Genomic DNA, 27,660 nt, shown 5'->3' on the forward strand with positions numbered 1-27,660 from the left:
GCTCTGGGAGCTGGTGAGAAATCACTCACAGTGCATCTGCCATCAAGTGAACTGGATACACTTCCCTCTTGCCCCCCACATTAGAAAGCGTCAACCCCATTCAAAAAGAAGCTGAACAGTGAAAGAAAAAAAAAAAACAAAACAAAACACAACAAAGACCCAAAGCCCCTGCTGGGCTCTATGAGGCATCCCACATCTGAGGATGGGCAGTCAGGTAGTGAGGAAACACACTGTAAGGAAACCCAAAATGTCTGGAGACCTGCCACGTTGTGCCCCGTCCCAGAGCATCAGAACTGGTGTGGAGGGAAGGCAAGCGCTCGGCACGACCAATGCCGAAGCCTAATCCCAACCTCTACTGATTGATCCCATGCGCATTTCCTATTTATCCTTATCTCAGCATTTCTGGGCCTGGCAGAGCATGATGGATTTGCCGTGCGCTGACGCTGCTCTGGCTTTCCTGACTCTAGAGCTCAGAGCTGCTCTTCTGGAGAAAAAAGTCCTCCAAGGTAATTCTGAGCAAGAAAGCGCACAATGTCTGTTTATCAAGGACAGTGTTGCAAAGGGACAGGATTGTAGACACAGAGCTCACCGAGGTGTTTCTATCCGAGGAGCACAGCAGCAACAGCAAAGACGGGAAGAACACTGGAGGGCCAGCTCCCCAGGGGCCGAACGTGGACATGGCTGGAGGGGCTGCAGGCGCTGCCAAGGGCCGCAGCGAAGCAGAGCCGCTGGAGACACACGGGCTGCAGAAGGGCCGTGTACACACTGTCTGCTAAGTGTGGACGAACAGGGGCAGAAGCACGAGTGCTACGGGCTAGAGACACAAGCACAGTGGAGGCTGACCACTTAGTTGAACGCCTTGATGTGAAAGGGGGCAGACACCTAGGACCAGAGAATCGCTTCCTTTGGGATGTGTCCGTTCTTAATGTCCATCATGAGACATGTGGAGCATATGGTCTCTCAAGTTCCTTCCAAATCTAAAACCTTAATTCCTAAAATTTAGAAACCTAACTCCGCCTGCAGGGGGAGGGACTGTTAGCCTCACACAACAGAGCACGCAGGGCACCAGGCGAACTTGACGCAGGCAGCCCAGCTGGCATGTGCAGGACCAGCCCGGGCTACTCCCACTGCAGCACTGTGCGTCTCACGGTGCTGACAGGACCTAACTACTCATTTTCTGAGTCACTCATCTACCCTGGCTGACTGAAAATTCACACCAGGAAGGGAACAAGACAATCACAGTATAACAAAGAGAGCCATCATCTTTTTCCTATTTCATAAGCTTTTTTTTTCCTGTTTGTAAATTTCAACTGGATGTGTCCTATACTGTTTCATAATAATATAATGCTGGTGCAAAATACATCAATGGTAATACTCTGGGCATGTCTAGGAAAAAAAAAAATGAGATGGAGAAAAACCAAGATGAATGGTAGGTATGCCTTAAAGATCAACAAGTCTTTGCTAGTCCTCAGGGAAGGTGATTCCAAATATACTTTTCCACTGCAAGCATAATGACGTGTTGGAACTGTGGTCTATAACCAAAGGGTTTATAGGAACGTGTTATAGATTTCACCATTTCATGCTCTCCACTCTCCTGGAGCTACATTCTAGCCACAAACCTGGATTTTCTTCTTGTTCATAAATGAATTCTAACTAAGCTGTCCCCACCTAATTAGACTGGATGTGAAGTATTAATTTATGTGCTACTTAGTTAAAAAAAAATGCTTACCTGCTTGCTTCTAGTGCAGAGGTTTCTTTAGAACTTTGTGAATTTAAGATTTTTTCAATCTTTTCAACTGATCAAATAACTTGTATAAGCCTCAACACACACATCTATAAAAATAAAAATTAAGCAAACAAAAAACATCACCATCTTTACTCTTAATCATCTTTATTTCCCATGCTAAATGCAGGAAAATATAAGCCCAAAAGTTAACTTCAAATATATAGGGCATGCTATATTTTGAATATTTCTATGAAACACAGAATTCTCAAGAATTCAAATCTTAGTTCTAGAATAAGCATACTTCCATATTCTATTGCAAGTTTATAGAGAAAAAAAAAAAAAACCCGACTTTGCTTTCTCATATTCTATACTCTTATTTCTTCTTTTCCCCATCCTGAATCTTTCTATGGGCATTTCTTTCCTATTTTTTTAAAAAAGATTTGTTTATTTGAGAGAGAGAGAAACTGCATGTGCACATGCAGGGGAGGGGCAGAGGGAGAGAGAGAATCGCGAGCAGACATCCTGCTGAGCACAGAGCTCAATGCAGGGCTCAATCTCATGACCCTGAGATCATGACCTGAGCCAAAATCAAGAGTCGGACGTTTAACCAACTGAGCCACCAGGCACCCCTCCATTTGTTTTCTTATGGCCCTTTATTCATGTTTTAACTTTGGCTTCCGATCATACTGACCCTCTCAGTTTACATGTGCATATACCTATATACCCAAGCACCAAATAATTAAAGACCTTTTACACTACAAATATTATCAAAGAGGTTGAGGAACATTATGAAAACTCTCATCCTAAAAGAACAAAAAATACAAAGTCATCCATTCAATAAATAGTTACTGAACACCGCTGGGAGCTCGACATTCATTCCGACGGGGGGTGGGGGAGGAGGGGGGACACGAGAAAATAAAGCAAGAAATACACCCTGCTCTCATAAAGCTTACTGTTTTGTCTGGAAGCGCATGACAAGCATTCTTTGGATAAAAGCTGTGAGGAGATCCAGAGGCGAATTAAACAGAAGGTCCCTCAAACAGGCTTTCTCCCCACTGAGATTTTAACAAATATGCTAATAATACACATAGAAAACATTGTACAGAGCAGCAGGCGAGAGTCAGAAGCCCAGACTCCCAATGCCCGCTGTGCCCCTACATCGGGGCACATGATCATGAATGACATCGGGGACACTTGAAACTGGAGATAGCACTAAGGGGCACACTCCCGGGGTGAGCCCTCAGATGTACAGAGCCGTTGCCTGTCTCACACACCTGAAACTAAGCCAACACCGCATGCTAACTACTGGGAATCGAAAAAATTAAAGTGAACACCAGAACATAAAGAACACAGGATCAGAAAATAACAACAAACCTATGGCAGAATCCTGAGTTTGCTTTGGAAAGCCCACTTCTCCCCTAGTCTCTAATATAGGCCTATTTTCTTTACAGGGCCGCTGACAATTTATACAGTCGTTACCTGTCAAGCGCTGCACCGACAACAGTTATCACTGTTTCTTGTTCTGGAAAAAGTGGGTGATCTTGAGATCGTGTGGGTACCTCTAAAATTCTGTCTTATTATTTCAGGTAGATAACGTGACATAATGCATAAAATGCACATGCGTGAGAGCTTTGAAAAAAAGCTGAATAGTGCTGACAAGTTCGCGAAGACAAGAGGAGAAGGCTTCAACTGGCATGCAGCATAAGAAATCTACTGGAGGGTATGTTTTTCTTCCTTATGTCCTCTTGTTTACACATTCGTTCATCTACTGCCCGAATTCCTTAACTGACAGATGACCTGAGACTCTTTAAAAGAATAATAAAGAAAACGTATTACAGACATTGTTTTGTCACATTATCAAGTTCCTACATCTCATTCAATTCCACAGAACTTAATACCTGTGCACCAGTACTATGCAGATATTGACAAAAAAAAAAAAAAAGATATACCAGACACAGTTACTGTTGAGGGAACTCATTATCTGGGGGCATAATGACACGAAGGCAGGGTCGCATGGCCAGAAGAAGAATGACACATATACAGTGAAAGTTATGGGGATGAGGGGGCATAGAATGGAGAACAGATAATATGAAGCAAAGTACAGGAGAGTCAGGAAATGCGACGGGGCTCGAATCGGACACTGAAAGCCATGTGTACACAGCTGCCGAGATGGGGAGGGGATGGGGAGCAGATATAAGTGCAGACACACTCAGGGGCAGGGGCAGACAGGCACACAGCCATGTGCACTGCAGGCTTCCTTCTGGAGAGAAGCAGAAATAGGAATGGAGGGCCAACTTCACTGAGATGAGGTCTTTAGATTCTGCATATTTTGGAGAACGGGAGAATGTCAAAGCGCTGATGCATGATGATGAAATGTGGGTATGGAAATACCAGGAATCAAGAATGAAGAACAGAAGACCAGAAAAAGGCAGAGCGCAGAGGTAGAGAAACATGTCCAGAAGCTAATGAATAAAGAGATAATTAGGAATTAGGGCCAAAACAAAGGTTAACAGAAACAACTAGAATGAAGTAGGCATATCACAAAAATTCCACAGGAAGGTGAATTAATTCACTCCATCAACATTATGAAACACCTCCTGGACGTCAGTATTGTGGCAGCCCACAGGGATACAATGAAGACAGATATAGTCGTATCCCTCAGTGGTCTGAGAATCTCACAGAACAGCTTCAGAGATGGGACCAGAAAGGCAGGTCAGGCCTGTGGCTGAGCAGGACCAAAGTGGCCATAAAGACAGGCCATGGAAAAGGGAGGGGATACGGTGATGGCAGGGGGTGAGGCGGGACGGGAGCCTGTTTGAGTAGAGCAAATCTGCCTCCGGGGAGAGGGTTCGAGAGAAGAGTGGGAGGCCAAAGGAAGGCTAGGCTTGGGAAACAACACCACTATGAGGCCCTGGGAGGAAGAGGCACACCAAGGAGGCAGTGGGAGAGCACCTCAGCGTCTGGTGTGGAATCCAACAGCAGACCACGAAAATCCCTTCCATTCCAAGGAAAAGTACCTTTAACAAGATTTTGTAAAATTCAAATGAGACATAAACCATGGAAAGTATTGGCTACCTCAAGGCACAACTCAAGATTTTTACCTCTTTCACGAACTCTTTCCTGCCTGCCCCTCCCCTAGGCTTCTCAGCACTGATATTTCCGTTACTCTGCATTTTTCTTGGTTCTAACCATGTATTGTGTCTTCCCTTAAATTATGGTCTCCTTATATTCTCTCTAGGATGCAGGCACTGTCTTAGGGGAGGGATGCACGAGGCCACTCAAGCTAGAGGAGACACACAAGGAAGGATGGTGTCGTTTATGACAAGTTTACGACAGGGCATCAGAACGGACAGAGGCCGGAAGTCAGGGCACCAGACACAGACGGGGGGGGGGGGAGACAGGGCAGCACAGATTTCTGTTAGAAGTGATGCCACAACTCCTCCTCCACTGTTCACCCAGGTGGAGTTCCTATTCCCAATGGCTTAGAGGTGGGGAGTCCCATTCCCACAACAGAGATTTTTCTCAGAGAACATGCAAATGTAACATTTATTAAGTATTACATTTTATTTATATTATCCTTCAGTTCCATTAGGGATTACACAGTTTTTGTAGATCAGCCCAGGAACCTAACCACATGTAGATTACGTGGGGGGGGGGGGATATTTACAAGATTACAAACTGTTAAAATACAAGTCATTCGTAAGTTAGAAACCACTTACATATGACCAAAGTGGCATTAATACGTTGAATTTGGAAATACGCTTCTTCTCCCCTGACATTTTAAGGTTGTCTACTCTGAGAATATGTCTTCTTCAAATCGAACATTTTTTTTAGGTTTTTAGCATATGCAAAAACAAGATCATTTACAACTCTTCTGAAGGTGAATATTATAATCATGAACCGTTAAAATACAACCACCAGTACCACCAAACTAACAGATGAATAGAATTCTTAGAGAAAAGCCGACGAGGACAACAGGCGTCACAGCAGACTGTTTTCATTAATTTGGGACTTACCAGAACTTCTCGTAACTGTCCCAAAGGCACAGAAAGTTGATTGAGGGCTTTGTCCATGCCAACCTAAAGCAAAACCAGGTTGGCACAAACACATCACGATAAGGAGTAATAATGACGTATCTATTTAACAATCAAAGCAGTACCAGATTTAAATTATTTTTTTTGGCCCAACCGTATTTTGCTATATAACTAGCTAAACAACAGAAGTGTTATTTGGCCATTAATGTTCTTCATAGAATATGAAAAAATCTGTTGAAATACATGAAACTATAAAAATAAGGGAAGTCATGAGAAACGAAAGTTTCCTTAAGAACAATTTGCCTTTAGATGACATTTTAAATGAATGTGAAAAATTTTCACAGAAGGTGATGATACTCAGCCAGCTGATGTGAAAGTCTGACGGGCTACGTTTCTCTTAAACATTATTATAAGCCTTGAGAAAAATAGAAATTAAACAGAAGTAAAATTTTCTAGGTTTTTAATCCTATTGGGATATTTATCTTAGTGGTATATTTCCCAAAAGCAAATGTGCATCATTAATTTTAATGCTTCTTGAAATTCCCACGGAGCTGCAACTTTCTGTGCTTCTCTGGACAAACAGATTTAAAACAAAATGAAGCATCAACAAGGAGACTTTTCTGCCAAGTAACAAAATCCAACATTTCTAAACGGCTTTTACAAACAATTGATAAGCTCACTGCAAATCATTCTTATATTGTTATAAAACCAAACTTTTAAAATATCAATATTGGCCAATGTTCCCTCAACCTAGCTCTGGCTAACATATACCTGGGAGTAAATTAAACATTGCAAGAGTGGTGGACATTTGCTCCTACAAATTAGTCTAAATCAAGGAAGACTTCAGGGTAATCACTTAGCAACTAATAAAACAACCCCTTGGGTATTATCATCCTTTACTTTTCACTGTTGACTAATGAATTTGAAACATAATCTAACTAGAGCAACCTTAAATGAATAAAAACTAAAACAAACAAAAAAATGTATTCCAAAAAGTTTAGTTCTTTTATTAATGAAATTGGTAATTTCTTCAAGTTTCTGGTGGGGTTGGTGGGGTAATCAACTGAAAGGTTTCTAAAAACTCTGCCCTTTTAATAAATATGAAGGAGAGAGAAAGTGTGTGTGTGTGTGTGTGTGTGTGTGTGTGTGTGTGTGTGTGTAGGACTTGTGAATTTCAGGTTTACCAAGTTTGTGGAAAGGTTGACAAAATCTGCATAATCCTTGTTGATGAGCTCCACCATGGCTATTTTAAGAAGTTTATAGTAGAGTTCCAGATCTCCTCTTAGTTCCTCCAGCTGGACATGCTTCCTATAGTCAGACACAAAGTGATCGACGTCAAAATCTTCCTGAAAATCAAACCAGAAAGAAAAAAATGATTGCAATGATACCACATTTTACATAGAAAAATAAGATCAGAGAAAGAATAAGAGGACGTTTACTGCAGGGGAACACACACAGGGACATCAGGGGGTCTGCTCACTTCCTAAGATTATGGGAAAGGGGGCCCCTCACCAAGACCATTCTCTCCTGTTGCCTAACTCTACAGGTATTTTATTTCTTTTAATTATACATTTCAAAGAGGCTCTTCTTAAAATAGAAACAGCTTTTTCTTCTTAATTTTAAAAGTAACAAATGTTCACTGTCAAACTTTCAACCAACCAAGAAATACTTATGTAAGAGAGAAAAAAAAATCACCCACTCTCTAATGCTCTGCAGTTAAGCACTGTTAATGTTTATTTTTCTTCACTATTTAGCACAGCGATTCACATTCTTCCAGACTTTGTTTTGGTCTTTCCCTTTACTTTTTTTTTTTTAAGATTTTATTTATTTGAGAGAGAGAGACTGAGAGAACAAGTGGGAGAAGGGGCAGAGGGAGAAGCCGGCTCTCTGCTGAGCTGGGAGCCTGATGCCAGGGTTCATTCCAAGACCCTGAAATCAAGACCTCAACCGAAGGCAGACGCTTAACTGACTAAGCCACCCAGGTGCCCTAGTCTTTCTCTTTAAAACATAAATTACTTTTGGGGTGCCTGGCTGGTTCAGTGGGTTAAGGCCTCTGTCTTTAGCTCAGGTCATGATCCCAGGGTTATGGGTTCAAACCCCGCATTGGGCTTTCTACTCAGCAGGGAGCCTGCTTCCCTGTCTCTCTCTCTGCCTGCCTCTCTGCCTACTTGTGATCTCTGACAAATAAGTAAATAATTTTAAAAAAAATAAATATCAATTACTTTTTAAAGAAACTGACATATAATGGACACATGTTAGTTTCAGGCGTACAACATAAAAATTCCATATTTTTATCTGTTGTGAAATGATCACCCTAAGACTAGTTAACATCCATCACCAAACATACACATTTTTTTCTTGTGCTAAGAACTCTTAAGCTTTAGCAACTTTAAATATATAATAATATAGGGCACCTGGGTAGCTCAGTGAGTTAAGGCCTCTGCCTTTGGCTCAGGTCATGATTCCAGGGTCCTGGGATCGAGCCCCACATCAGGTTCTCTCCTCAGCAGGGAGCCTGTTTCCTCCTCTCTCTCTGCCTGCCTCTCTTCCTACTTGTGATCTCTGTCAAATAAATAAAAAAAATCTTAAAATATACATATATATATATATATATATATATATATATATATATATAATATACTATGCAGCCATCAAAAGAAATGAAATCTTGCCATGTGCAGTGATGTGGATGGAACTAGAGAGTATGCTGAGTGAAATAATCAGAGAAAGATAATTATCATACCATCTCCCTGATATGAGGAATTTGAGAGGCACAGTGGGAGGTGTGGGGGTAGGGAAGGAAAAAAAATGAAACAAGATTGGATTGGGAGGGGGGCACCTGGGTGGCTCAGTGGGTTAAAGCCTCTGCCTTTGGCTCAGGTCATGATCCCAGGGTCCTGGGATGGAGCCCCACATCAGGCTCTCTGCTCAGCGGGGAGCCTGCTTCCTCCTCTCTCTCTGCCTGCCTCTATGCCTACTTGTGATCTCTGTCTGTCCAATAAATAAATAAAATCTTTAAAAAAAAAGATTGGATTGGGAGGGAGATAAACCATAAGAGACTCTTAATCTCACAAAACAAACTGAGGGTTGCTGGGGGGAGGGGTGTAGGGAGAGCGTGGTGGGGTTGTGGACATTGGGGAAGGTATGTACTATGGTGAGTGCTGGGAAGTGTGTAAGCCTGACAATCCACAGACCTGTAACCCTGGGGCTAATAATACATATTTCTAATAAAAAATAATAAAATAAATATACAATAATACACAGTATTATTTACTACAGTCACTATGATGTACATTACATCCCCAGGGCTTATATTATTAACTGGAAGTTTATACCACTGGACCCTTCATCTATTTCCTCCACAACCTCGCCTCTGGCAACCACCAATCTGTTCTCTATGACTTCATTTTGTTTTGTTTTTTAGATTCCACATGTGAGGGAGATCATACAGTATTTCTCTTTCTCTGTCTGACTTATTTCACTCAGCACAATATCCTCAAGGTCCATCCATGTTGTTGCAAATGGCAAGACTTCCTTCTTTTTATGGTTGAGTAATATTCCATCGTATACACACACATTTTCTTTATCCATTCACCCCGTTGGTGGACACTTTAGTTATTTCCAAGTCTTGGTTGTTGTAAATACTGTGATACTCACTACTGTGAGTGTGAGTCTTGCTGGCCGCTAGAGCCAGGTGATCTAGAGGTATACCCTGGGTAGCAACTGCAAACCTCGGGGCATCATACGAGCATTCAAGCTCCTTTCCAGGAGATACCAGAAAGCAGAAGCGAGGCAGAGGGACAGCGCAAAGATGGTACCCATCAGCTCCATCTTTGGAGAATACCTTACTAGGCTCCTAGATCCATGTTAAATGAGATGCCTGCCCCTCAGGGCTTTAAGATAAGCAAATGGGCCTCTTTCACAGAAATCTGAACGCATTTCAGTCTGCTGCTTCTGTGCTGAGTTCCAGGGTGGGTCAGTCTACTCGCGCGACTGCTTTAAGAACTCTTTCTCAGTTTGCTATAGCCTTGTGGGTCTCATGGGTGCAAGCTCTGATGGCTTTCAAAGCTGGATGTTTTGGAGTCTTGTCTCTTAGATGTACATCTTGAAAGTTGGGGTGCCAGAAGTGGGGCTCAAAGCCTTTACTCCTCAGGGAGAAGCCTGGGGTTGTGAGTACCCTCTCAATTCCAGGTCGCTGTACCAGGGGTGGGGTTTATGGCAAGAGTGATTCTTACTTCAACATAGGTTTTTTTCCTTACTCACCTAATGTGTAGGAGTCACTCAGCTAGTTGTAGGGTTTTTTCCACAGGAAATTTTTCCATATGGAGCTATAGATTCAGTGTGTATTTCATAGAAGAGATGAGTTCAAGATCCTCCTATGCCACCATCTTGAATGGAAACCCCAGACCTTCTCTATGTATGTGTGTAAACATACACACACACACAAATATTCATGCTCTTCTAAACTATTTCCCATCTACGGGCACCTGGGTGGCTCAGTGGGTTAAGCCTCTGCCTTCGGCTCAGGTCATATCTCAGGGCCCTGAGATTAAGCCTCACATCAGGCTCTCTGCTCCGCCGGGAGCCTACTTTTCCCCTACTTTTCCCCCTCTCTCTGCCTGACCTCTCTCTCTCTCTGTCAAATAAATAAATAAAATCTTAAAAAAAATTAAAAAATAAAAAATAAAAAACCATTCTATTAAAAAAAATTTCCCATCAAAAATATAACTTGAATGTCTTTACGTAAAACACATACATTTCTATTAATATTTTATGTGCATGCTGAGTGTCCCATTGAACAGATGTTCCAAATCTTTCATAACCTATTTCCAAGTATTGGTCTCACAGGATTAGCTATCCTGTGTTTCCCCTTTACAATACTGTGATACCCCGGTAGGCTTATATGCTTAGAGGCAATAAATTACTATCTACTTCCCCTGTGACTCTGCTACTCCATGACCTGTTTAGTCAGCAAGAATCAAATGTGATGATTCCCAAACTAGTTAAGGACACCTACACTTACTTCGTAATTATATAGCTTCATTAAACACTATGTAAACCAACAAAATATGACTGCAAAAAAAAATCACTATTCTTTTGAAAACTAACAGAGCTATTTTGGAAAGATTTGATACAAAGAAATCAATAAGAAAATTTTTGCTAAGTTAGGTATGGGTGAGATGACCACGTACCAGGCAGGAAGGGAGTGATCACAGGATTCTCACTCAATTCAGTTAAAGAAACTGAAACTGAATGCAAAAAAAGACAACATAGAAAGCTTTTTTTAAAAAGATTCTTTTTATTTATTTGAGACACAGACAGACAGTATGAGCAGGGAAAGGGGCAATGGGAGAAGGAGATTCCCTGCTGAACAGGGAGCCCAATGCGGGACTCTATCCCAGGACCCTGAGGTCATGACCTGAACCGAAGGTAGATGCCTAACCTATTAAGCGACCCAAGTGCTGTGATAACTCAGAAATCTAATCTGCAGGCCAGTTTCCAAAGAAAAGATCTGGCACTGTTTCAATGGAGAATAAATGTACATATATTTTTTCCAAATAAAATGCTAAAAACTGTATATACCATTCCCTAAGAGTACTTGTTTAAACTGACTTTCTTAGTTAATCAACCAAAGACTGACCCTGCTAGTGTCAGAGAGAAGGACTTCATACCAAACCGTAATTTCACAGTCATCTACAGAAAGCCACCTGCTTCTTACACTGGTGACCAAATTAGCCTGGACCTTTCTCTCCTGAGACCATCTCAGACCTTACATCATAGTTAGGTAGTACATCACGGAAGGGGGTCTTGGTTCATAATCCTGGCCATCCTACTCACCAACTGTATACCTTTAGGTCGATCACTTTCCCTGCCTCAGTTACACATTGTTGAAGTTCTTGAACTTCATGATGGCATTCTAAATTGTATAACTGGGGTGCCTATGTGGCTCAGTTGGTTAAGCATCTGCCTTTGGCTCAGGTCATGATCCCAGTCTCTTGGATTTGAGTTCCACATCAGGCGCTCTGCTGAGCAAGGAGCCTGCTTCTCCCTCTGTCCCTTCCTCCTGCTCCCGCACTCTCTCACTCTCAAATAAAATCTTAAATAAATAAATAAATAAATAAATCATATAACTTAGCCTCAGTGAACAAATGCTATTAGGTAATATTAGTACTCAACTCACCATTTATGCATTTGTTCTCAGATAAACAAAAGTTGCATAACACATGACTAAATAACTCAGAACATCTGTGAATACTGGGTTAGGCAGCGTTTGCTGTGAAAAGCAAACCCAAACTCACAGTGCCATAATAGAGACCCATTTCACTTAACCAAGAATGGTTTTACTACTTTAGGAATGGTTTTACTTTATAGTGTAGATTTCCCAAGTATTCAAAAAGAAAGTATTTACAACCCATACATTTATGGTCAACTGATTTTTCACAAGGATGCCAAGACCATTTAATGGGGGGAAAAACAGTCTTTTTGAGTGCCTACTACTGGGACAAATGAATATCTACATGCAAAAGGATGAACTTGGAACAGCAACGTCACACATACACAAAAATATAACTCAAAATGGATCAAAGATTTAAATGTAAGAGTAAAAACTGTAACACTCAGAGAAAACAGGTGAAAATCTGTATGACTTGGGATCGGGCAAAGCTTTTTTAGACATGATACACAAAGCAATAAGAAATATTAGATAAGCTGAACTTGATCAAAATAAAAACTTTCGTGTGTCAAAGGACACTACGGAGAACGTGAAAAGACAACCCACAGAATGGGAGAGAGTATCTGCAAATCATTTGTCTGACAAGGACCTAATAACCAGAATATGCAAATATACTCTTAGAACTCAACAACAAAAAGACAAATAACCTAATTTAAAAACAAGCCAAAGACTTTTGAATAGACATTTCTCCAAAGATGATACACAGACGGTCAAGAGCACATGTCGGGATGTTCGACATCCTTAGTCATTGGGGAAATGCGAACCAAAAGCACATGCAGATGCCACGTCACACCCACTAGGACAACTATGGTAAAATAAGAAAAAGAAAAAGAAAAAAAAAAGAAGAAGAAAAGTGCTGGCAAGAAGGCGGAGAAGCTGGAAACCTCCTGTATTGTTGGTGAGAATGTAAAATAGTGTGGCTAAGGCAGCAAACAGCTCGGTAGCTCCTCAAGAAGTTACACACGTACAATTACCCAGCAGTTCTATGTCTAGGGGTATGACACCAACAGAACTGACAACAGATGTTCCTGCCACAAACTGTACATGAATGGGCACAGCAGCGCTGCTCGTAACAGCCAAATGAGTATATACCCAACGTCCATCAACTGATGAATGGATACATAAAATGTGGAAGAGCCTCTTACACAACCATAAAAAGGAATAAACTGTTACATGCTACAACACGAGTGAAGTCTGAAAACATTCTACTCTCAGGTTAAAGGAAGCCAGACACAAAAGGTCACGTGTTATACAATTCCACTGATAGGAGATGTTCCAGAAAAGGCAAATCCATAAAAACAGAAAGTAGATTCATGATTGCCAGGGAATAAGGGGAGGGGAGAATTGGAACCAAGAGGTTTATTTTTCGGGTGATGGAAGCATTCTGGAATTAGACAGAAGTGACGTATGTACCATATACACAGTAAATATACTAAAAACCAGAGAAGAGTACACTTTCAAATGGCAACTATTATGCTTTGTGAATTATATTTTGATGAAAAATGAAACAACTTAAATATCAACAAGTTAAATGCTAGAATACATTAAAAAAAATCCAAAGTAACACTAATCACAGGAACAATGGAGTAGCTACATGAATTTCAGACAAAGCAGATTTCAGAGAAGGAAAATTATCAGGCATAAAGAGCAGCATTACATAATGATAAAGAAATCGACTGACCAAGAAGACACAATTATCCTTAACGTATGTGTGCCTGATCAACACAGGTGAGACACAACCTAACAGAACTGCAGGGAGAAATAAACAATTGCATTATCACAGCTGGTGACTTCAACACTTCTCCATCAGTAATGGGCCGATCCAGCAGCAGGGCAACAAGGATATGACAGATGTGGACATTCAGTCCAGACATGGCACACTCAACACCACCATCAATTACCGTACAACAGACGTACACAGACAATTTCGCCCAGTAATAGTGCAACACACATTCTTCTTAAGCTCATATGGAACACTCATCAAGACAGAATAATTCTGGGCCACAAAAGACAACAAATTTTTAAAAATAAAAATTATACCAAGTATGTTCTCAGACCACAATGGAATTAAAAATCAGTAACAGAAGATAGCTGAAGAAGTCCAAAATACATGGAGATTAAATGACACACTTCTAAATGACAGGAGACCAGTCTCAACAAAATACAATGTAGCAAAATGTGTGGAATGCTGCTTAAAGGGAAAATATAGTACTGAATGCAAATATTAGAAAAAAAAAGATTAAAGACAATAATCTAAGCTTCCATTTTAGGCAACAACAACAAAATCAAATCTAAAGTAAGGAGGGGCTCCTGGGTGGTTCAGTTGGTTAATCATCTGCCTTTGGCTCAGGACATGGTCCTAGGGTCCTGGGACAGAGCCCTGCATCAGAGCTTCCTGCTCAGGGAGGCTGCTTCTCCCTCTCCCATTCCTCCTGCCTTTATTCCCTCTCTCACTGACTCTCTCTGTGTCAAATAAAATCATAAAAAAACCCTAAAGGAAGTAGAAAAAAATAAAAATTAGAGCAGAAATCAATGTAATTAAAACCAGGAATTTTTTTTTTAATCAATAAACCCCAAGTCTGTTTCTTTGAAAACATCAATAAAACAGATACACCCTTAGCCAGGCAAACAAAGAAAAAAAGGTAGAAGACATAAATTACTAATATCAGATGAAAGAAGGGAGGGCTACTGCTAACAATCCCAATCACTGTAAATTCAACCAAACATTTATGGAATACTACACAATTCTCTAAAATCTCTTCCAGAAAGTAAAACTACAAGGAATACTTCCTAAATCATTCTAGGAGATCATTATTACCCTGACACCAAAACCAATACTACAAGAAAAGAAACTACAAACTAGTATCTCTCATGAACACAGACACAAAATCTTCAACAAAAATTAGCAAATAAAAGCAAACACTATATTAAAAAATTATACACCAGGATCATGTAGGATTTATTCCAGGAATGCAACATTAGAAAATGTTCAACATTAGAAAATCAATGTGATCCATCATATCAACAGAAAAAAAAATCACATGATCATATCAATGAAGGGAGGAAAGAAAACATTTAACAAAATCCACACCTCTTCATTATTAACCCTCAGGAAACTAGGAATAGGAGGACTTCCTCAACTTGATAAAGAATGTCTCCAAAAATCCACAGCTAACATGATATTAATACTGAGAAAATAGAAGACAGGGAATCAAGGCAAGGATGTCCATCCTACTACTAGTATTCAATACTATACTGGAAGGCAAAACTAATGAAATAAGGTAAGAAAAGGAAACAAAAGGTATACAACCTGGGAAAGAATAAAACTTTGTTCACAGATGACATGACTGTCTACAGAAAATACAAAGACTTCACACCCCACACCCACACCCTCCTGAAACTAGTCAAGTGATTATAGCAAGACTGCACGATACACAGTTAAATACAGAAGTCAATTGCTTTCCAATGATGTATCAGACAAAGGGCCAGTATTCAAAATTTATAAAGAATTTATCAAACTCAACATCCAAAAAACAAAAAAAATCCAGTCAAGAAATGGACAGAAGACATGAATATACCAAAGAAAACATCCAAATGGCCAACAGACACATTAAAAAGGGCTCCACATCACTCAGCATCAGGGAAATACAAATCAAAACCACAATGAGGGCTCCTGGGTGGCTCAGTGCGTTGAGCCGCTGCCTTCGGCTCAGGTCATGATCTCAGGGTCCTGGGGTCGAGTCCCGCATTGGGCTCTCTGCTCAGCAGGGAGCCTGCTTCCCCTCTCTCTCTGTCTGCCTCTCCATCTACTTGTGATTTCTCTCTATCAAATAAATAAATAAAATCTTGAAAAAAAAAAAACCCACAATGAGACACCACCTTACATCAGTCAAAATGGCTAAAATTAACAAGTCAAGAAACAACAGATGTTGGCGAGGATGTGGAGAAATGGGAATCCTCCTACACTGTTGGTGGGAATGCAACTCTGGAAAACAGTATGGAGGCTCCTCTAAAAGTTAAAAATGTAACAACCCAACGACTTAGCAATTGCCCTATTAGATGTTTATCAAAAGTACACAAAGTTATTTGAAGGGCCAAAAGCACCCCAATGTTTATAGTCAAACTATTGAAAGAGCCCAGATGTCCATCAACAGATGAATGGATAAAGAAGATGTGGTGTACACACACACACACACACACACACACACACATTACTCAGCCATCAAAAAGAACAAAATCTTGCCATTTGCAAGGAAATGGATGGAACTAGAGGAAGACAAATACCATATAGTTTCAGTCACATGTGGAACTTAAGAAACAACAGATGAATACAGGAGAAGGGAAGGAAAAATAGAAACAGACAGGGAGGCAAATCACAAGAGACTTAACTACAGGAAACAAACTGAGGGTTACTGGAGAGGGGAACATTGGGGTAACTGGGTGAGGGGTATTAAGGAGGGCACTTGTTGGGATGAGCTCTGGGTGTTGTATGCAACCAATGAATCACGAAATTCTAACCATGAAACTAAAAGTACACTATATGTTAACGAGATTGAATTTTAATTAAACAATTTAAAAAGTCAATTGTTTTCGTATATACCAGCAATGTACAAGTGGAATTTGAAGTTAAAACACAAGACCATTTACATTAGCATACCAAAAAAAATTAATACTTAGGTGCAAATCTAACGAAATATGCACAAGATCTATATGAGAAAAAGTATAAAATTCTGATGAAAGATAACAAGCAAGGTAAGATGTGAAGTGGAAAGAAAGTCCATAATCTTGGGTAAGAACACTCAATACTGTTAAGAGGTCTGTTCTTCCCAAAATGATCGACAGACTCAATGCAATACCAATCAAAATGCCAGGAAGTTATTCTGTGGATACCAACATGTTGACTCTAAAATTTGGATGGAAAACTGGAAAACCAAGAGTCCCAGAGTAGTCAACAAAATATTAAAGAGCGGGGAAAAAAAGGAAATTGAGGATTGCCACCACCCAATCTCAAGACTTACTATTAAAGCTATAGTGATTAAGACAGAAGATGCCTGGCAAAAGAGACAGGTGCTTGGAACAGAATGGAGAGCCCAGAAAAACATCCACACACACAGGCAAAGGCAACTCAATGGCAAGGACAGTCTTCAACAAATGGAACCGAACAATGGCACATTGATAAGAAAAAACAAACAAATGAAAAGAATAAAAACAAACTTTTCACACCTTTCACAAAACCTAAACGTAAAATGCAAAACTTCTTAAAGATGACAGAAGAAAAAATGTAGGGATCCTTGGATTTGGCAATAACTTTTCAGATATAAAACCAAAAGCATGATCTACGAAAGAAAAAAAATTGATGAGAGGGACTTTGTTAAAATTAAACTTCTCCGTAAAAGACACTGTTAAGAGAATGAAAAGACGGGACGCCTGGGTGGCTCAGTTGGTTAAGCAGCTGCCTTCGGCTCAGGTCATGATCCCAACATCCTGGGATCGAGTCCCACATCGGGATCCTTGCTCCGCAGGGAGCCCGCTTCTCCCTCTGATTCTGCCTTCCACTCTGTCTGCCTGTGCTCGCTCTCACTCGCTCTCTCTTTGACAAATAAATAAAATCTTAAAAAAAAAAAAAAAAACGAGAGAGAGAGAGAATGAAAAGACCAGTCACAGAGTAGAGAAAATATCTGCAAAACACATCCATGGTAAAGGACTTAAAATAAGAAATATAATATAAAGATGTCTTAGTAGCAACAAGAAATCAAACCTAATTTAAAAATGTGAAAAGAGCGGTGGCTGGGAAACCCAGTCAGTTAAGCATCTGCCTTTAGCTCAGGTCGTGGGACTGAACCCCACACTGGGCCCCCGGCTCAGCGAGGAGCCTGCTTTTTTCCCTCTCCCGCTGCCTGCTGCGACCTCTCCATGTGCTTGTGCTGTTAATAAATAAATAGAATCTTTAAAAAAGAAAAAAATAGGATCTGAAAAGATGCTCAACTTTGTATGTCATTAAGAAATTGCAAATTTAAACAAGGTACTATTATGTATCACGTAGAATATAAAAAATCCAAAGCACTAGTAATACCAAATGCTAGCAAGGATGTGGGACAACCAAACTCTCATTCACTGTTTGGTCAGAATGCAAAATGGGAGGCACTGTGTGAGACAGCTTGGCAGTTTCTCACAGAACTACACACATTCTCACTGTAAGATCAGTAATTGTGCTCCTTTGTATTTACCCCAAAGAGCTTAAAACTAGTGTCCACACAAAAACCTGCACACGGATGTTTACAGCAGCTTTATTCTCTGAAGTGCCAAAACTTGGAAGCAATCCAAATCTCCTTCAGTAGGTGAACAGGTACACTGTGCCACACCCACACAATGGATTATTCGACAATTAAAAGATGAATTATTAAGCCACAAGACTTCGAAGAACCTTAAATGCATATTGCTAAGTGAAAGACCAGTCTCAAAGGCTAAATACTATATGATTCCAACTCTATGAAATTCTGGAAAAGGTAAAAATTAACCAACATTTTTATTTTTATTTATTTTTTAGGTCATCTCTATACCCAATGTGGTGGCTAGAACTCACAACCCCGAGATCAAGAGTCAGATGCCCTAGCAACTAAGCCAGCCAGGTGCCTCTGAAAAGGTAAAACTCTAGACAGTAAAAAGATCTCGGGCTGAGGGGTGAGGGAGGAGGGTGCAGAGAGAGGAGAAGAAACAAATAGATGAGGTACAGGGGTTTTCAAGGCAATGAAACTAGGCTGTAAGATACCAACAGTAGGTAAATAACATTATACATTTGTCAAAACCCACAGAACTATAGAAAGAGGAGTGAACCTTAATGTAAACCATGGATTTTAATTAATACTGTATCAATGCTGGTGGTTTATCAGTTGTAACACATGTACCACAACAATGTAATACATTAATAATAGGAGATAGTGTAGTTAGAAGAAAAATATCTTCTCTTTGTACTCAGGGGTATTTCCTATATGAACCCAGTTAAAGTACAAATCCCCCAAAAGGCCAGAAGTTGGGAGATCACAAGAGGTGTTGGAACACAGGAAAATAAAAGAGCAAACCAGACAAGCTGCAGGTAATTAAGAACCATTAACCATAAGAGAAGCAGTGACATCACTCAAAATTAAAACCAAGTAGAGTTTAAAAGTTTAGCTACTTTACTAACTAGCTGCAATCAGGGATGGCAAACAAAGACTAATTCAAAGTAACCTGGGAATTAATCATTTAAAACTTACCAATTATCTGAAATTAGTAGCTTTAATGCTATGAAAATTACATGGAATTTGGAAAGATTGAAGTTCTCTAAGCTGCCAAGAAGTAAAACACTCCTTCCCAGATACATGGACTTATAAAATCACTATATACTATCTCCACGAGAAGCAGAATCCCCCAGAACCATCACTCTGTAATGATGAGAAGTACTAAGAGGGCATATGAAATTTATGAGCTCTGCCCTGAAACATGTCCCATTTCAGGGAGACAAAAAACCAAAATAGTTAAGCACTAATCTGCACACTACATAGGGGTTGAAAGACATAGAAAGTTTGTGTGAGCTCACGTATGTGTGTATTTCCAACCATTCTTGAAAACAATGGACAACAGAGATGAATAAATGTCCCTGTATATCCCATAAATATTCCTCAAATATTGATCATGCAACTCCAGCTCTGCTCTAAGACCTGGGCACACAGACATGAAAAGAAAAGACAAGGTCTCTGCTTTTAAGGAGCAGATATTCTAATGCAGAAATGAGAAAATAAATATGTAAACAAACATTATATTAATGAACAGTGATCAAATAGTGATTAATGAATAGTGATCACAGCTAAAAAGAAATCAGGACACAGTAAAGGTCTGAGTGACAAATGGAAAGTATTTAAACTTGGATGAACCAGGAAATATAGAACAATGAGTTGAGATCCAAATGACACAAAGGAGCTACCCACAGGAAGTGTTGGAAGAGTGTTCCCGCCCAAGGTATCAGCATGTATACAAAAATGTCCTTGGAGCTCTTCCCTCCAGCCCCTGCTCTCAAATCTCTGCCCCAGCTAGGTGGGGACATAATCTAGGACTTGTGTCTCCCAAAACTCATTCTAAATGTTTGTTCAGTGACTAAATTATTCAAGCTTGAGAAATTAAAAACATATGCTAACAAGATCTTCCCACCATCTACAGAGAGATCATCTTAAAAGCATCATGAAATAGTAACACTGAAATTCTAAAAAACTTCTGTTCTAACATTTTAATCAATTTTATATCAAACTCCTTTGTTGAATTTATATACCCATTTGACATATTTATGAAGAGACAAAAAAAAAAAAAAAACCCTACATTCCGTAAATGTATTTATCCATCTAACAAATATTTGAGTACCTAATTACACTCTGTTCCAGCTGATTTCTTCTCTTTATCTCTTTTTTCCCCTCAATTTAACACCAATCATAATCTATGTAGGCTTTTAGTTCGCTTTTCAAAATTAATTTCTTGAGCTATTTAAAGGAATTATCCAGTGCTAGAGTTCTCAACATTGGTCACACATTAGAATCACTTAAGGAACTTTTTTTTTTTAAGATTTTATTTATTTGACACAGAGAGAGAGATCACAAGTAGGCAGAGAGGGAGGGAATAATGCTCCATGCTGAGCAGAGTGTCCCATGCAGGGCTCGATCCCAGGACCCTGAGACCATGACCTGAGCTGAAGGCAGAAGCTTAACTCTCTGAGCCACTAAAGCACCCACTCACCTGAGGAACTTAAAAACAAAAAGCCGAAAGGGCACCTGGCTCGTTCAGTCACTGGAGCGTGCAGGTCTTGATCTCAGGGTTGTGAGTTCAAGTCCCATGTTGGGTGTAGAGATTACTTAAAAAAAAAAAAGAAAAGAAAAAGCCCAAGCCCTAGTTTGTGATTAATTTGTTTAAATGTTTCAAGAAATTTGATGCTAAATGTTGTAAGACTATTTAAATAACAAAAATATATATTTACATAATACTTCTTGCTTTCAAATTTTGAACAAAGAACTTACTAATAATCAATAACTTAGTAGGCCAACATTTTATTTAAATAAGTTTTATGGTACTACAAAGAGTGAATCAGAAAATCAAAAGCAAGGAGAAATGGGCATGGTGTGAACATGGGGAAGCAAGAGAAAGCAAGCAAGTATGTGACCGGGAAGCAAATGCTTAGCTCTGAGATCCTTCTCTGAGAGAAGGACAGATTAAAACCTAAAAAGAAAGAAAAGAAGGATCCCATGCACTCAAGGAAAGAGAAGTCCCCCAACATCCCTCCTGCTTTTTCCAATATAAACACACAGCTGGGCCGACTTACCACATCATGGTTGGTACCGACTTTATCAACTTTTCTATTTAGGCCAAACTTGACCGGTCAATGATGGACGGGCTGTGTGCCAAGTGTACCAGTTGTACAACTGACTGAGTAATGGCTGAAACTGAGAAACCGGGGTGAAAGTATCAAGAGGCTCTAAGGATTGCGAAAGAGCCAAGATTCAAACAATTACCACGTACACACAAGACAAACTATGCAGATGACTGCTCAGTATGGAAGTAATTCAGAGTGTTACACTGTGGCATCAGCTGACCCAGACCCAGAAGATTGCTGGAGTTCCGATCATGGACATCTCTAACCATATAGACGACACTGAGTGAATGCCAGATGATGACGGAGCCCCTCACTCCTATATCTTAATAGAGTTCCTCAGCTCTCCTTTACCAACTTTTCCTGTTGCCAGTTCATACAAGCAATTCTCCTTACCCAGTTCCTCTGTTCTGAGCTATGGCTAAAGACACTCACTTTTTTATGTTTTGAAACTGATTATCTTGTACCATTTTACTTTTTGTTGCATCTTTTTATAAATCAGATGACCGCTCACAAGACCAAAAAAAAAAAAAAAAAAGTAATGGAAAGGAAAGATCAAAAGGGAGGACAACAACAACAGAAAAAACAGTTCTTTTTTGCCGGGAACCCTTCTTACAAGTGCCAATCAGATAAACTTTATCTGATGTTACATCGTCACAACTCCTCTATCATCAGGGAAAGTAGTTCACATAAGAAAATTTCTCTATAAAATGAGTTGCAGGCTTATATTCCATATTTGGCTAATTAGAATTTCATTAAGATATCTGTCTCAAACTGATGTGGAAGAGAATGGAATCTTGTCATCAAGACGTGACATCGAACTAAGAACCCACAGGGTAAGGACTCAGCTCCTGTGATACGAAGACGGCTCCTGGGGATGGGCGACCCTGGGCAACAGTGGCTGACCTGCGGGCCTGCGGCTATCTGCTGTCTGTCACTCTTCCCTCTTCCTCCTCTGTCAGCTGCTATCCCCAGCCACCGTCAACAAAGTCCACCTCAAACAGCCATCACATCCCTCTGGTCCCGTTTACTGTAGCTAAGCTCCAGGCCAGGCATCCAGATCACCAGCCCTGTGGGAACTTCTTCTAAGGTAAGAGGTGGCCCTATTGGTAAAATGCAGGTGCCAAGGCATGCGGACATTGTGCCATCTTCTGCGCTATTCTTAATGTTCTGATTGTCCCACTTCCCTCAGTTCCCACCTGTGGCCTCTGGAAAGGAACATATTACAGTAGGATTTCCAAGGACTGATGTGTGGGGGTCAGGAGATCTGGCCTGTGATTGGCCCCAACTAGCTGTGTGGCTTTAAAGGAAGTCATCACACCTCAGGCCTCAGTTTCCTTATCTGCAAGCCAGGATGGGCTAGAGTCTTTTCAGAGGAGCCAGCAAAGATCACATAGATAAGCACCACCTCATTATACTAACAAGCAAACAGAAGGCCGGAGGCGAGTGATTTGCCCCAAGTCAGACATAAGCAGGCAGAGAGCAGAGCCGAGGATGGGACCCACATCTGCAGGTCACAGCTAATCAGCCAGCACAGTACAAACAGATCTGAGCAGCTGCTCATTCTTCCCCTTTTCCGTTTTGTCCATCAGAATGCATGCTCCCTGCAAACAAGGACACACAGGACCTGCTTCCTGTCTCAAAATTCCCAGTTCACCCAATTAGAACAGGGAGGAGCCTCAAGGACTTATCCCCCCCACCCACACACACGGTTCTTTTACCTATGGAACATGAGGGTACATACATTCACCATCCAGAGGGCTCCTGCCTTTACTTCTCATGGAAAAGGTCATCATGTGCCTACCTGGGGTGCCAACGAAGCCACAGGTTCCAGAGAGGAACTGACACAGAGAAGTTCGAAGGAGGCAGACTGGCTCAGCGCAGAAACAAACTGTCTACCAAGGAAAACTACCCCATGGGGGACTGATTCTCTTTGAAATACGTTCGAGTGCGTGGGAAAATGGTTTTTCAAGAGCCGGTGGACTGGCCAGTCACCTGGTACATACAAGATCACATCCGCATTCTGACAAGAGTGGCTAGCCTGCAGTGTAGACCAGGGGCCAGAAAGACAAGGAAGGCGCATGGAGACTGGGTGAGAAGCTTCTACGGTGTGATGGCAAGGGCGCACTGCAAAGGTATGAGAAGAGATGGAAAGAAGTATATGGGTTCAAGAGGTTTAGGAAGCGAAATCCACAGGACTTGGTGTGACAGACTAGATTTTGGAAAGGTGACAGAGTAGGAGTTGACTTCTGGTTTCCCGACTCCAGGCTAAACGGATGAAGTGTTTACCGAGAGAGGCAATAGAATAAGAAAGGTGGTTTTCAGTGGAGGAGGTGCTCATGAATTCCGTCTTGAACCTGATGAGTCTGAGGGGCCACAGACACATCCGAGAAGAAAGGTCAGCAAGTCCAATACACAGAACTGGTGCTCAGGAGGCGTGTGGGCCAGAGACAGGAATCTGCCTTACCTGCTGACAGGTGGTCATGAAGCTGCACAAAAGGTCATCTAGGGAAAGAAAGGAACACGTGGCTGAGCCCATAATTAGCATTCAGTGGCTACCAGGAGCATGACTTTGCACAGGAGACACATCAGAGAGGTAGAAGAAAGACAGGAAGCAATGCAGAGCATTTGGTCTACTGCGATGTCGAGTAAGGAGACAGAGAAAGGTCAGGTGCGCTGACTTAGAAACAGTTTTGGTAAGAACTCTTTAGTGGAATGACAGGGCCTGAAGGGTGGAAGGTGGGAAAGTCAAGTCAACCCCTGAGCACTGGCTGTGATGTGCGACACTGACAGGGCAATACGTAGAGGTGGGGCATTCAAGTGGGAAAGGATCAAACAGGAGCGCGTGATGGGAAGGAGTGCAGGGGAGAGGATCCTTGCAGGCTCCTGGAAGGGCAGGAGGGCATGGACTCTTAGCCAGAGTGGAGACTGAACCCGAGGAGGAAGGAGAGCCCCTCCCCGTACCAGGCGAGGAGGAGAAGGGGACAAATACAAGAATGGGATCATGATCAGCAGGATGGAGGAGGTCCCGTGGGATGGCTGCTAATTTTTCTGTACGACTGGAGATGAAGTCATATGTTGAGATGGAAGAGGAAGGCTACATGTGATGTCAATAGCACACCCATGTAAATGGTCTAATTTATCTGTTATGCCACTTTCTCCCCCTACTACCAATACCTTATGTCCTGCTCATCTATTAGTTGGCTGTCAACCCAAAGGATTTTCGTATTTCTAAGCCGACAAAGTATGATGTTGCCAGTGCCTCTGCCCCAGGTGACCCTTCCCCATCTGCCATTCCTGCACTTTGATCACCTACCTCTTTTGCATACCTTTCCCGTTCTATTTCTCATTAGATCTCATAAACATGACTTTTTTTTTAAAAGATTTTATTTATTTATTTGACAGAGAGAAATCACAAGTAGATGGAGAGGCAGGCAGAGAGAGAGAGAGAGAGAGGGAAGCAGGCTCCCTGCTGAGCAGAGAGCCCGATGCGGGACTCGATCCCAGGACCCTGAGATCATGACCTGAGCCGAAGGCAGCGTCTTAACCCACTGAGCCACCCAGGCGCCCCTAAACATGACTTTTTAAGTAGTCTCCTGCCACCAGTCAGCTCGAACTCAACAGATATGACCATGCAACTTCCTGCTGTAAACCTGACTGCAGCTCTACCGTGAAGACTGCATCAACGTGGACCCCTCAACGTATGCAGTGTCCAAGGTGCAACCCGCAGCCCCACCCCATCTCCCTTTCTACCATCCCAGTCTCATTCCAAAATGTGCCAAACAAGACACCTATGTAGAAATACAACCCCGACAGCAAGCTCTCCACTCATTTCTGCCTCGGAACTGTAACTTAACAAAACATCTCTCTGACGGAAACACAAATTGCAAATAACCTTTATCTCCAGCTCCCACATAGAAGATCAATACCACTTTACACAGAACAGCTGTTCCATGTATTTTTCTTCTATGTATGAAGGGGTCACGTTCATTAACACTACAAATTGTACATTATATTCAGAAATTTCAGAGCCTTGAAAGAATATGGAATTGCTGGCATTCTAGCCACTTTCCCAGTTTGCTCTCTCCCTACCTCTAAGTCCTACTTTAGAACTGCTATTTTGAGATTTCTATTTTCCGAAGCTGCTTTGACCAAAGGCATTCTGTCAGCTCTGAGTGAGAAAGATGGCGGGGCGAGGAAGTGTGAGAAAATGCTAGTGTTAGGCCCAAAGAAAGCCTGACGAAGTCCAAAGACAGACAAGCTAAAGAGACTTCTGTGCTTTGAGATTCTTTAACTCTGTGTGTGTGCTTTTCTTCTTCCAATGACCTCTCTCCTCATCACGTGTCCTTCGTTAAAAAAAGGTTTCTGGATCAGAGAATTCACTCTGTGCTCTCCTTCAGACACTCCATTCAATTTACACCTTTTATTACAGTGGCTTAACATCACCATACAAGAACAAGAGTACAATATACCTTCATCTAGACATCCCTACATATTAAAAATGATATGGCCACACCGCAGAGGATCCAGACATAAGCACTTTTAAAACCAGAGTTTGGGAGATGTGATCTGAATGCAAGTATCAAAAAGGAACTAGCTGGTTAACCCAAAAAAGAAAAAAACATATTATGACTTGAAGCCATAAAAAAGTAAGAAATTCAAACTCTTTTCAGAATTCTAGGTACCTACAGAGCCAAAACTTTTTAACACTGAACCCAGCTACTAAATCCCAATCCTTAGAAATTAAACATATACGTTTTGATAGTTTAAGTACAGACCCAGAGGGATACAGAAAACAGATAAAGCTCCTCCTGGCTCTGATTCAAACCTTGGCACATTTTCAAGGCTATGTCTGATGAACCTTTCCTGTCAGTAAAGTCTTTTCAGTTTAAATTTCTATTCTGTAAGTTTATGTCCTACAGTTATCTGCTGCCAGCTTCAGGCTGACCTCACCAAGAGAAGTAGGGCAACTTTAGAAAAGGAGCTTGGTATGCTTTGTAGTACTGGACCAGAACCAGTAAGGACAGTACAGTCTTTCAGATTTCTCATTCCGGGAGCTTAAGACGAAAGTCAGGCATAAACGTTAGGTTAAGTGCCTTTTTGACCCGATTTCTGGTAAGTACGTGCGTTCAGAGATGTGTTCAACGCACAGTCGCTGAGCTTCTAGGCACAAGGCACTGGGAGACTTCTGTCAGGCCGGGGGAGCGGCGGTCTGACTGTGCCGCACGGTACCAGAGGCGGATCCTACGGGTCCGGGGCTTTTACGTTTAGCTCAAAACCACTTGCCCTGAACTTTCAGGCCTTTTCATTCAATGTGTACGATTTCACAGGAGTGCTTTCTTCAGGCTGCACCTAGCCCACCCGAGGCCAAGAGACTCACTGCGAAGTGCAGTGAGGTCCCGGCCGAGGACCCCTCCGGGGCGGGGACGGCCCAGGAAGCCCGCAGGAGAAGCCCGAGGAGAGGCCCCGGAGGGCCAAGGAGGGCAGGCCACACACGGCCGGGCTCCGGGGAGCAGAGACCAGGCGCGCACCTTCATGAACTCGTCCTTGTCGAAGCAGAGCGTGTCCGGCCCCTTGGGCAGGTTCATCCTACTTCTCTCCATCCCGCCGGCCGCCGCCTCTCAGCACCAACACTCCAGCGAGAAGGAAAGGTAGGAGGCTGCGCTCCCCAACGCTATGGGTGAAGCCACGGCGTTTCCACCTCACAGAAGGCACCGCTTCCTCCAACATGGCAGCGCCCTCGCCGCGGCCAATGAAAGAGGACGCCGCAGGCGCGCCTCCGCCTGCCTCCACCAAGAGAGGAGCCCGGACCGATGCCGCCGAGCCAGCAGGTGATCCAGCCCCGTGTGGCGGAGGGCGACACTACAACCCCGAGTACGTTTCTTCGGAACAGTCCTGTCGCCTGTGCGGCCGGGTGAGCGGGAGAGGGGAGGGCGGGGAGGGTCATGGGCGCTCCCTCCCCACCTCGCCGTTTCCCTCGGAAAACCGGCCTGCGAGCCTCTTCCAGGACCTTCTCCCGAGATTGTCCCGCGGGAAGCATAGCTGTGGCGGGATGCTGGCCCTTTACTTCTGCGGCCGGTTGTCCAGAGTGGGGGGCGCATCCCGGTGTCAGGCCTCCGGTCCCCCGGCGCCGCCGCTGCAGCCGCCTGGGCGCGGAGGCCTCTGTGGGAACCCGGCTTCCGCCCTTAGCCCCGGCACCCACCCGCGAGCGTGGCTTCTCCCCCGCTGAGCTTGGCTCCAGCGATCTGTAGGGAGGAAGGTGGTCAGCTGGCAGCCTCAG

General features: G+C 42.2%; 1 protein-coding gene across 6 annotated transcripts; it reads right to left on the minus strand.

The window, feature by feature from the left end:
- Positions 1-263: 263 nt before the first annotated feature.
- Positions 264-27,136, minus strand: LOC131821449 (conserved oligomeric Golgi complex subunit 2-like). Of its 6 annotated transcripts, none has more exons than XR_009349911.1 (4): positions 26,912-27,048; positions 6,945-7,106; positions 1,730-1,833; positions 264-743 (listed from the first exon to the last, which is right to left on the minus strand). XR_009349911.1 is itself a non-coding variant. In XM_059157558.1 (4 exons), exons 1-4 carry the CDS (start codon positions 26,981-26,983, stop codon positions 3,508-3,510), a joined length of 321 nt encoding a protein of 106 aa, XP_059013541.1. In that variant the 5' UTR covers positions 26,984-27,133; the 3' UTR covers positions 3,339-3,507. The 6 variants fall into 6 exon arrangements, 3 of the variants coding, with proteins under 3 accessions (XP_059013541.1, XP_059013542.1, XP_059013540.1); XR_009349909.1 differs by lacking the exon at positions 264-743 and adding an exon at positions 790-814 and having other exon boundaries at positions 26,912-27,131; XM_059157558.1 differs by lacking the exons at positions 264-743; positions 1,730-1,833 and adding exons at positions 3,339-3,531; positions 5,743-5,805 and having other exon boundaries at positions 26,912-27,133.
- Positions 27,137-27,660: the final 524 nt, after the last annotated feature.

Source organism: Mustela lutreola, chromosome X, assembly GCF_030435805.1.
Source record: "Mustela lutreola isolate mMusLut2 chromosome X, mMusLut2.pri, whole genome shotgun sequence".
In the NCBI taxonomy this organism is placed as follows: domain Eukaryota; kingdom Metazoa; phylum Chordata; class Mammalia; order Carnivora; family Mustelidae; genus Mustela; species Mustela lutreola.

What these genes read in the sequence shown, in the direction of transcription:
- LOC131821449 (XM_059157557.1), bottom strand. Translation starts at nt 26,983, where the DNA reads ATGGAGAGAAGTAGGATGAACCTGCCCAAGGGGCCGGACACGCTCTGC. An exon ending in ACAAGGACGAGTTCATGAAG is followed by an intron (nt 7,107 to 26,911) that starts GTGCGCGCCTGG and finishes TTTGATTTTCAG; the next exon opens with GAAGATTTTGACGTCGATCA. An exon ending in TCAACCTTTCCACAAACTTG is followed by an intron (nt 5,806 to 6,944) that starts GTAAACCTGAAA and finishes GTTTTGCTTTAG; the next exon opens with GTTGGCATGGACAAAGCCCT.